The 11,481-nt window shown below is 44.3% G+C and overlaps 1 protein-coding gene across 10 annotated transcripts in view; it reads right to left on the bottom strand.

Moving 5' to 3' along the window:
- Positions 1-10,422, bottom strand: part of WDR20 (WD repeat domain 20) — a 64,824-nt gene extending 54,402 nt beyond the window's left edge. For 2 of the 10 annotated variants that reach the window (XR_011562730.1, XR_002183252.2), the window contains exon 1: positions 10,113-10,420. Coding sequence is in view for 7 of the 10 variants with exons in the window: in XM_019983705.2 (XP_019839264.1) it covers positions 10,113-10,361 (249 nt within the window). In the remaining 3 variants the exon portion in view is untranslated. Of the gene's footprint in view, positions 1-10,112 lie in introns of all 10 variants that reach the window. The other 8 variants (XM_019983705.2, XM_019983706.2, XM_019983707.2 and 5 more) reach the window with 5 other exon arrangements.
- Positions 10,423-11,481: the final 1,059 nt, after the last annotated feature.

Raw genomic sequence — 11,481 nt, 5'->3', positions numbered from 1 at the left:
CAGAGACCACTTCACGGAGCGAAGCTCACCCGACAGAAGAAACCAGCTGCCCTCCTCACATTTAATCACATACAATACTCTGAAGAAGGCAAGCCAAGATTATCTGCTCAGGATGCTTAAACTTTCTGTACCATGGATTCCTCATAATAATATTCTTAATACAAAAGAGTATAAAGGAGGGACTTCCCTGGTGATCCAGTGGTTAAAAGTCTGCCTGTGACACAGGCGACATGGATTCAACCCCTGATCTGGGAACTATGATCCCATATGCCCCATGGCAACTAAGCCCGTGAGCCACAACTCCCAAGCCACGAGCTCTAAACCCCACGCTCCACAAGAGAAGCCACTGCAACGAGAAGCCCACACGCCACCCCCAGAGCGAAGTCCACGCGCGGCAACAAGGAGCCTGTGCGCTGCAACGAAGATCCAAAAAAAAAGATGACAAAGAGATCGATTATATTAATAGTAATACTATATTAAACAAATTTAGGATTTTTTAAAGTTTATTTCACACTGAATAACGGGTTCTAGTAGCAGATCCACTAACTACTGTAATTTCAAAGTAGTGATGAGTATAAATGATGTTTGATATTCTGCAACAGCCATAATGTGATATGCAAACACCTGTGGTTTTCACTGGTGATAAGTCACAGGTCTGTTACTACGTGATTTGTTGCCCATGTTCATAATTGAAGAGCACATTAGAACTCAGTTAGAAGTTCAGTTAAAAATAAAGATGTAAAATGTTTCTCCCCATCTAGGTTGACATACCTCCTAAATTCTGATCAGATTAAGAAGCCCCAGGGAGTTCCCTGGCAGTCCAGTCGCGTCAGGACTCTGTGTTCTCAGTGCCAAGGGCCTGGGGTTCAATCCCTGGCCAGGGAACTAAGACCCTGCAAGCCTCACACTGTAGCCATAAAAAAGAAGAGCCCCAGTAAGTGAATACTGTCTAAAATAGCAGACACCATACATCTCACCACCACTCGTTCATCAATCTTAACACCTGGTTACGGTCATGTTAGGCCAGGGACCATGTCTTTCTTGTCTTTGGGCTTACAGGTCCATTACATATTAGATGAATGAACAGCCATTTATCCTCCTACTGGACTGTCAGCTCCCTGACCACAGAGGTTCAGTCTCAACAACAATGTAGAGCAGGCACTGGAATCTTGAAAGAGGAAGTGTGTGAATATCTTGTCTCCTTGGTTGGATGATAATCCTCCTGGGCTCAGGGATCAACTTACACATCTTTGATTTCCCAGAGTCCAGTATACTGCTTCTCACATAAAACCACTCAAAAAAAAATTTTTTTTGACAGCACCACGAGGCATGTGGAATCTGTTTCCCAACCAGGGATTAAACCCACATCCTCTGCAGTGCAAACTCGGAGTCTCAACCACCAGACCCACCAAGAAAGCCCCTAAAACCACTCAAACATTTATTAAATGAAACATTAAGACAAGACAGAGCCTCTGAAGCAAAGATTAAAGTAGAGAATGAGCACCTGGACCAGTTCTGTTGTAGCAGGAACACACATACACACACACACACCCCACCTACCCCACTCCACCCCACCCCCTACAATGGTGAGCCTGGCTATGAACCAACCGACGGAAAAACAGCTTAATATCACAGGGATAAACTACAATATGGTTACTTGAAAATATGTGAAAAATATTCCCATTCTTAATTTTAAAATATAAAAACCTTTAAAATTCCTTCCTCATGAATGGTTCTTGCTTCTTTCTCATAAAAATCTACAGTTATGTAGCACAAGACTTCCCTGGTGGCCCAGGGGATAAGAACCCGCCCGCCAATGCCGAGGACACTGGTTGGATCCCTGATCCTGGAAGATTCCACATGCCGCGGAGCAACTACACCCGTGCACCACAACTGAGCCTGAGCTCTGCAACAAGAGAAGCCGCTGCAACCAGAAGCCTGAGCACCGCACTGAAGAACAGCCCCTGCTCAGGGCAGGAAGAGAGCGCAACAGAGACCCAGCAGAGCCAAAAAATTAAAATGAAAAACAAAAAGACTAACGACATTGTAAAGCAACTATACTACATAAAAAACAAAATAAAACAATATAATTTTTTTAATGTAGCACAGGCTGATTTGACTTGTTTTTAGTATTAATACCATCTACCCTACTGTTTAAAATTCCATACTACAAAACAGAACCAACATTACTCAGTTTCCAAATTACCAATTGTCAGAGAAGCAGTGAAGTTGGTAAAAATGCTGAAAGGTAAGACTGGGGGGCAGGATAAACTGGGAGATTGCGATTGACATATACACACTACCAAATATAACACAGCTAGTTAAGGACTTTTTATATAGCACAGGGAACTCTACTCAATACTCTGTAATGGCCTATCTGGGAAAAGAATCTAAAAAAGAGTGGATACATGTGTAACACATCCATTCTGCTGAATACCTGAAACAAAGTACTGTAAGTCAACTATAGTCCAATAAAAATTTTAAAGTAATAATAACAAATAAGTGGAAAGGGTTAGAAAAGGTAAGAGTAACTGCCAACTAAGGGTCAATGAGAAGTAAAGACAAAGCATTTCTGAAATCAGAAATACAAGGCTACACATTTTGGAATTTACAAAAATGTGATCCGTACACCACATTTCAGGCCCAATCATCTATGTGAAACCCAACCCAGAATTCTTCCCCTAGGCAGAGAAAGACTCCCCCACGTCACCCTCGCCCCTGAACCCATCGGACTCGTGTGCTGCTCGTGCCGTGAGACGAGCACACACTTTCTACTTCTACTACAATCATCAAGACAAAAATACAAGCTCCGTACAGATAGCAAGTATCTTAATTTACCTTCACGTCACCCACGAGAGATAGTAGTAACTTGTATATAGCAATTCAGCAAAAAACGCTTGATGAATGAGGATTATTTTTTTCAAAACAAGACACATCTTGTACTCTGTTATGAAAAACAATGTCAGATGTTCAGAGGATAACCTGTCATTGATATTTTAAATGCACTGAAAATGAAAATTGGGAATGTCTACCAAATAAAGTTATTTCTATTTTTGATGTCTATTCCTAACAAATAGGACCACATTTCATATTTCTACACAAACTAACCTAGCTGAGATATAAATTAAAATGGTCTCTAAGACAATACCAGACTATGAAAATCTTTACGTTTATTTTAAAAATGAGGTTCTTTAGGCCTATAGCCAAACTAGTCAGCGACAAAATCCACTACGTTTTGATTCTTGCTCAAGTTTTTTACCAGTATACAATAAACACTAGAAATTACTAGATGATTAACTCAACAATAATACATACAGGTGATATAAGTTTCTTGAGGGCATAGACTTTGTCTACGCCCAGCACTGACCCAATGGACATGAGTGTGAACAAACTCTTGGAAAGAGTGAAGGACAGGGAAGCCTGGCGTGCTGCAGTCCATGGGGTCGCAAAGAGTTGGACGTGAATTAGCGACTGAACGACAACAAAGACAGATCTAGCACCACGTATCTGGGAGGTGCGCCCCACAGATATTTGCTGAAAGAACGACACTCATCCTAGCTCCTGGCTCTCACTGACACGCTCTGGGAGCGTCTCACCACGGCTCACATCCACCCATGGAGCCTCTCCAAGTATCAGCACCATCCTCCTCTTCAAGGCCAAGGGAACCAAGGTATCACATGCAAGTTTCTCAAGCCTGCTTTAGGCGATAAACGAACATGCTTCACCCTCAGTATAGATGATTCTATAGTCAAATTAATCTTTATATGAATACTTCAGAAGTCATTAAGTAGCCCTTAATGGGGGAAAAAAAAGATTTCCATTCAATTCCTTATGTGCCCTACTAAACTAAGTATAAGATTTCTCAAAGTGAATTTGATATAAAAAAATTCTGAACTTCTAAGCCTCTTCTAAATAATAAATGGGGAGCAGAATGGTGTGAAAATACAAATGGGGAGAAGGGTGTGAATATGACCTTCTTTAGAGCAATCTAGTATCTAAAACTAGTCTGTGGATAAAAAGCTTTAAAAGGCATGTAGTTCACCCTCCCACATGAAGCATGAATCCCCCGGTCACCAACAGGTGGTCCTGCAGTCTTTGACAAAGAGACTTTGATATTTCCTATACGGAACACTCATTGTTTCTCAAGTCAACCCATAACTCTCCTGGATAACTCCATCTCAAAAAACATTTTGGCTATTATTATTAACTGACCTTCTGACCCCAGCTTCATCTCAGCATGGTGAGTACCCAAGCTTTTTCTAGCAATAAAGACCTAGAATCACTGTATGTTCAACCTGCTTTCACTACACACCCCACTCTTCCCAATTCCCATTCAAAAAGTAGTCAATGAAACCAAGTCAGGAAGACATTTCCCCAAAGACAAATTTTCATTCAAAAATCATTGGGCACGGAATCATACAATCTTAAGAACTGAAAAGGCCTTGCGTGTGTGTCAGTCACTTAGTCCGACTCTTTGTGACCCCATGGACTGCAGCCCGCCAGGTTCCTCTGTCCACAGAATTCTCCAGGCAAGAATACTGGAGTAGGTTGCCATTTCCTTCTCCAGGGGATCTTCCTAAACCAAGGATCGAACCCTGGCCTCCTGAATTGTAGGCAGATTCTTTACCAAAAAGGCCTTGGATACCATCTAATTCTACTTTTCATCTCTTGTAAGAATTGCTTCAATCTCTGGACAGTACATCGATGGCCCAGAATCTTAAGATGGCGGGCAAAATGTAAAGGCTCTTTGCTTCGAATGTTAAGTAATTCTCAGTGTAGCTTTAAATACTTGTTTGATTCAATTTAAAAAGAAGGAGGACTTCCCTGGTGGCCACGTGGTTAAGAATCTGCCTGCCAATGCAGGGCAGAGACATGGGTTCCATCCCTGGTCTGGGAAGATTCCACATGCTGTAAGCCTCCAAGCCGCAAGTACTAAAGCCTGAGCACCCAGAGCCTGTGGTCTGCAAAAAGAGGAGGAGGAGAAGCCAGAGCACCGCAGCTAGAAAGCAGCCCTGCTTAAAGCAATTAGAGAAAGTCCGCGCACAGCAACGGAGACCCAGAGCAACCATAAACAAACTAATATTTTACAGGGGGGGGTCGAGAAGGCATAAATTAGGATAAACAAGGTCCTCCACAGAGAACTAGATTCAATAGCCTATAATAAGCCATAATGGAAAAGGATATGAAAAAGTATATAGACATATATGTATAACTGAATCATTTTGCTGTATACCAGAAACTAATACAACACTGCAAATCAATTATGTTTCAATAAAATATTTTTTAAAAATTTGAAAAGTTGTCTGACAGCACATAGGTCTGGTAGGTAACATGGTTTGACAGAAGCAAATCAAAAGTAACCTGCACCATTTGGTGCTTTCTACCACTTTACTGTCTCTTGCTACATAATTTCCCAGTTATATATATAGAGAGAGAAATTTGTTACCAACTAACAAATTTATTACATCTTTTGAGGGGACTTCCTTGGGGGCCCAGTAGTTAAGACTGGTGGCTCTCAATGTAGGGGGCCGAGATGTGATCTCTGGTCAGGGAACTAGATCCCATGTGCTGCAACTGAGCGCTCACAGGTTGCGACTAAAGATCCCACACGCCACAGTGAAGACGGAAGACCCAGTCTGCTGCAATGAAAACTGGTGCGGCCAAATGAACAATAAAGAAAAAGAAATATGAAAAAGTACTGTCAGTTTTTAATAAAGTAAAATGCATTTTGGGAATCCTTGGCAGTCCAGTGGTTAGCACTCGGCTCTTTCACTGCCGGAAACCTGAATTCAATCCCTGATGAGGGAACTAAGAACCTGTAAGCTGTGTAGTCCAGAAAAAAAAAAAAAAAAAGTTTTTTGTTTTTTTTTTTTATTAAAAAAAAATAAAATAAAAATGTCTTTTAAAAGACATGAGCTACTAAAGATACATGGTAATTTTAGGCCTAAAACTGGATACATCTTCCAGCACCTAAAGATCTTTCTTTAAACTAATGTATGTGGCTGCATCAGGTCTTAGCTGCCACATGCAAGATCTTCTGTTGCTGTGCACCGGCTTCTCTCTAGTTGTGGCATGAAGGCTAAGTTGCTCCAGTTCATGTGGGATCTTAGTTCCTGGACCAGGGATTGAACCCAGGGCCCCTGCATTGCCAGGCATATTCTTAACCACTTGACTACTAGGGAAGTCTCTAAACATCTTTTTAAAGTAGGACATAGATGGGCATAGACGCTTTACCCAGTCATTCACTCAACAAATTTAACTGTAGGGGTCTACTTCATGTAGGAAGACAGAGAAAACAGAAAGACCTCCATTCTAAGAGAGCTTTGTTTCTAGAAGAGATAGAGAATTACAAATTGAGAAAAGTTCTAGAAAGACAAAGTATAGGATGCTATAAAAACATATGATGGGGAAAACTGATCTAGACTGGGAATTCAAAGAAGGATATGCTGAGAAGTGATGTTTAAGCAGGGATCTGAGTGGTGGCATTCTCATTTATGCTACAACAGATTTCCATAAAATCAAAGAGTTGGTACAACAAGCCCAGTACCTTGGCATCTTTATCCTAAAACCTCTTTTTTAAAAAAAGGAAACCAAAGAATGCATAAAGAAAGCTAGTAGCTGAAAGTTCTGGGGGAGAAAGGCAGGGTCTCACTCGTCTTTGGGTATCCCACATTACCTTGCCGAGTAGAATTATTATCATAGTAGTCACTTAAATCTTTGCTGAAACAATGAGTTTACCCTCAGTATTAAATCAGTGTCCATATTATTTTTAGTTCAGCAAAATAAATTTATAAAACTAGATGTTTTCACACAAGAAACCCTACTCGGAACTTTGGTTCCAAAAAGAAATGATGCTTCATCTACCTAACAGGATTGGAAGATTCAATAAGCTTACACAGGGCAAAATGCTGGGGTAAATTCTGAAGAGCCTGAAGTATACGGTTATCTGTGCAACCAAAAAGCTAGATAGGTCTCTTCTCACTAAGACAGCTGTTTAGATTCAGTTGTGCTTCTTTGTCATGAATTCTTTACCTCGAGAAAAAAACTGATTCACAGTTTGCACATCCTCTCTAGCCTTGGCTTTCTCCAAAGGGGTGAGACTCTGTAAACTGAAGGTCCCTTTCAGCTCTAGCAACTGACCTGTGTTTTCAAGGGGCCAAGATCACACTCCTCAGCTTAGGTCTTTGACTACCTCCTCATCTACTCTATTTCCCCAGGACCCCACCCTTGCTTTCAGCAATGACAGTACAGAGTTCATAATTTAAGGTCTTTAGAAGACCCAGATTTGCAGCAGTGTGCAGGGACCTAGGGAATATCACTTAGTGACGTAACTCAGAAAAAGACAAATACTGCATGACATCACATACTGTATGTGGAATCTAAAAATAACACAAAGGAACATCTATGTAAAACAGAAACAGACTCACAGAGGAAACAAGTTAGCAGTTACCAAAGGGAGAGGGAAGGCGGAAGGGGCAAGTTACAGGTACAGGATGAGAGATACAAATGATGTATAAAATAAACAAGACACAAGAATACACTGTATGGCACAGGGAATTATAGCCATTATCTTATACTTTTAATGGAGTATAATCTGTAAAAATACTGCCTCACTATGCCTTACACCTGAAACTAATATTATACTATAAACCAACTAGACTTTAATAAAAGATCCACAGTCAGATTTAAGTTGAATGTATTCATCCAACTTTAAATCTTCTAAACGATGTAAATAATCTGATTAATTGTTGTAAAACTTCATATGCCCCAAAGGAAAAAATTTTAAAGAGTCAAAACGACGAAATGTCAAATACAGATTTATAATTCCTAACCCCAAAAAGTAAAATTTGAAGTTTTTAAGGTTACCTTTAATTAAGATTTTTTAATTAAGGAAAAGTATCTGTTGTGTTTTAAAATCAGAAAACAGAGTCATAAAAACAATCACTTATATTCAGAAATAAAAATAAATGCAAACTCATTCTTGGACATGCTTTTTTTAAAAAATTACAGTGGCTAGAAAAGAGCTTAAATGTCCAACATATAATGCAAATGTATCTACAAGATATTACCACATGAAAATGAAATTTTACAGAAAAGTTAATGTGCTCAAGTAAATTATACAGCTGAAGGCAAATTTACATGTTTAAGATTTGTCTTGTTTAAAATAATTTTTTGGTGTAGTTTTGAAAAGATCTCCTAATTCATCCTTCATTGAGTAGGACTAAAAGTAGGCACCATTATGATACTTCCAGGCAAGAGACCTATTTTTATGATACAAACCAGAGCTACCAGGTACAGATACAGTTTGCCACTAGAATGCTTCAAAAATAGCATACTTTAAAAGAAAAAAAAAAATTTTAAGGTAATGTTTACACTAGTAACTTAATATGTTTAGCTTTAGGCACTTTTAAATTTTTTTGTAAATCAATTTAACAACTTAAAATTCTAAACTTATTTTCAGAGAAAAAGCTGATCCTTTCAGTCACTGCATCAATATCAAGATAAACGCTCCTGTGTGACAGATGCTCTTAACGCTTATCTGAACTGTATTTTACATCTACTGAATGTTTCGGGCCTTTAAAGTTCATTATAGTCATAATACTAAAAATCACAATAACTATACTGCACAACAGCTGTACTGCAATATTCTGTTTTAAAGAGCTGCAGATGGAAGTTAAGTAACTCGTCAAAGGTCACCCAGCAAGTCAGTGACAAAGTTGAGGGTAGGACTAAAAACTTCAACTCCTAGACTACTAACTACTTCAGACTTTTCCAATTCTGCAAAAGAACAAAGTCAAGCGATTTCCCTGCGGTAATTTATAACAGGATACCTCAAACACAGTAGTACACTTAGCGCAAACACTAACAGATAGGCTCACCGGGAACAAATGAGACAACCTGCTCCATCTAGATACCACTGCCACGTTCCTAGATCCTGTAACCAAGCAAAAACCCACTGCTTCTGGATACAGTATATCCGGGGAAACGTTCAGCCTTCAATACACACAATTTATTTTCACACTGACCATTTATAAATTAATCTGTTAACACCTTTTCCCACGCCCAGGTGCTGGGGGGGGGGGGGGGGGGGGGGCATTAATTTCCTCATTTTTCCAAGAGTGAACTCCCAGACGGCGTATCTCAAAAGTAAGCAGTTCTCAATGAGAACACAGTTACGTAGCCAATGAAAGAAAAGTTCTAATAAGTTGCTTCTTTCAAAGAGATACTTTAAGAGGATGATTACATGCTTGCCAGAATTACTGTTAAAATCGCCCGCCCAGAATAATGGTTCTTGTGAAGCAGCTTTTAAGGCATATCCCTCCCTTGCTGGGCACATACAGTCTGACTTGTTGGACGAGGATGGATCTGGGCACGCTCATACAGCATCCCTAAGAACCAGCTCAGTTCACTGAAAACATCTCCTCCACTCCCAAGTGTGGTCCTCAGCCCTTTCCATACTGTAAGGGACAAGATGACCCCTCCCTTAACAATCTCTCAGGAGAAAGGTTCCCTCCGCGGAGACAAGTGACAGCCGGCCTCCCTCGGATGATTTTTCTTTTTTTTGGAAACGGCCAAGTGCTAACAGCAGAAGAGGCTCATAGTGAGTGGCGGTGCGGCAGCAGGTGAGGCGGCCCTCGGTGCCGAGCCGGTCCATTTCTGACCGAGTCCTCCGCCTCCCGGCCGGGTTCCGCCTTACAGATCTGCCCCCAGCCGCCCCTGGTCTCTCACCCAGAGCCGGACTCGCAACCCTCCCCGGGAGGCGAGGCGGCCCAAGCCGCGACCAGACGGCCACCCCACCTCTTCCGGGGACTCGCAGGCCCGGCTCCCCGGCCGTGTCAGAACCTGACAAACCCGCCGAAGGGGCGGCAGCCGGCCCCACACGTTCCCGGGGGCCTCTCGGGCCGAGCCCCGCACCCCGCGGCCCCACTCCACCGCCCCCGCCGCCGCCACCCTCCTCCTCCCGAATCCCCCCTTCCTCAGGAGCACTCCGGTGGAGTTGCCGGCCCACTCCAAAGTGAGAGCGGCGGCCACCCCGGCCCCCCGCTGTCACCGCCCTGCCCCCGGCCTCTGCCCACGCCGGGGCGAAGTCCCGCTGACGCCCCGGTCGGTACCTTGCGGACCCCCTTGTAGATATAGAAGTAGAGCTCCCGGCCCACATTGAAGCAGAGGCGGTCGCCGTTGCCAGACTGGTCGTTGAGGTTTACGAAGGAGACGCGGACAGGGTTAGAGCCCTGCGAGTTGAAAGGCACCCGGTTGGGCCGGCTGTACTCCGAGTGCGGCAGCAGCTTGTACAGACCTTCCCGGGTGGTGAATTGGGTCTTAATCTCGTTCATCTCCTTCCCTCCTCCCTCCGTCGCCATCTTGGAAAGCAGCGTTCATCCTGCCCTAAGTGCCCGGATCACGCCCACCGCGCAGGCGCCGTCCCGGGGCTCTCGCTCTTTCCTCCCTACCCCCCCCCACGCCCCCGCCCCTTCTTTCTGGCCCCTCCCACCCGTGAGCCGGCCCGGCGGAGGCCGGCGAGGAGAAGGGGGCGGGCTTGTTTACGGCCCGACTGCGCAGGCGTGCTCACCTGGCGCGCTCCACGCGGCTGGGCGTCCGCAGGCTCCTCCCCCTGCCGGGCGCGGCCTCGGCGCGACCCCAGAGACCCGCAGGTGTTGTGGTGCGAGGTGTGCGGGGTCGACGAACGTATGAAGGGGCGGGCGGGCTGACTGGACTGAGCCAGGCTAGCTGAAGCCGCGGCCAGGCTGCGGTCGGCGGCGCTGAGGCAAACTCGGGACGGCCTCCTCAGTTGCCTCGGGCCCTGCCCTGAGAGGTCCCGAGACCTTTAGGGGCTGAGAAGGGAGCCGCTTCGGCAGCCGGCAAGTCGGGGTCGGCGCGTGGGGCACCGCGAACAAGCGCGGAAGCCCCAGTGTTCTGACCCAGGGGAGGGCGCGGGGGAGCCCCGAGGCTGGCAGGGGGGAGCCCCGAGGCTGGCAGGGGGCGGGCCGCCCTGTCCTGAGCCTCCGCTAGACTGCCCCGCGCGACCGTATAGGCGCGAGTCAGGAAGCCCCTCTGCGCTTCCCAGAGTCCGTTTCCGACAAGGTACTGAAGGACCTCAGCTTGCCGCTTCACCCTTTTGTTTTTTCTTTTTTTTTAGACGGATTGCCGGGGAGAGGACGTACAGATACGTAGCATCTGTGTTTGCTAGTCAAATATCTGCATACCTATATGCGGTGAGCATTGGCTAATTTCAGGAAAGCAGGTTGTGTCGGCGCTTCTGTTTCTTAAGTGTATCTCCAACAGGTGTTTAGAGAAAAGGGGAGGGGTCGGGTCGGGGAAATGACTTGGGGAACCAGATACTGAATCGAAGCAAGATTGCCTTCTCTTGCGCCACAGTTCATTAAGAGCTTTCCATAAAGTTGGAGGCTGTTGATTTTTTTTATCAGGCTCAAGTGGAATCTGCAGAATGGTTTACGCCGCGTAGTTGTGGGGATATGCTGT

Source organism: Bos indicus, chromosome 21 (assembly GCF_029378745.1).
Source record: "Bos indicus isolate NIAB-ARS_2022 breed Sahiwal x Tharparkar chromosome 21, NIAB-ARS_B.indTharparkar_mat_pri_1.0, whole genome shotgun sequence".
NCBI classification, from domain to species: domain Eukaryota; kingdom Metazoa; phylum Chordata; class Mammalia; order Artiodactyla; family Bovidae; genus Bos; species Bos indicus.
This window is presented reverse-complemented; position numbering and strand designations above follow the sequence as displayed.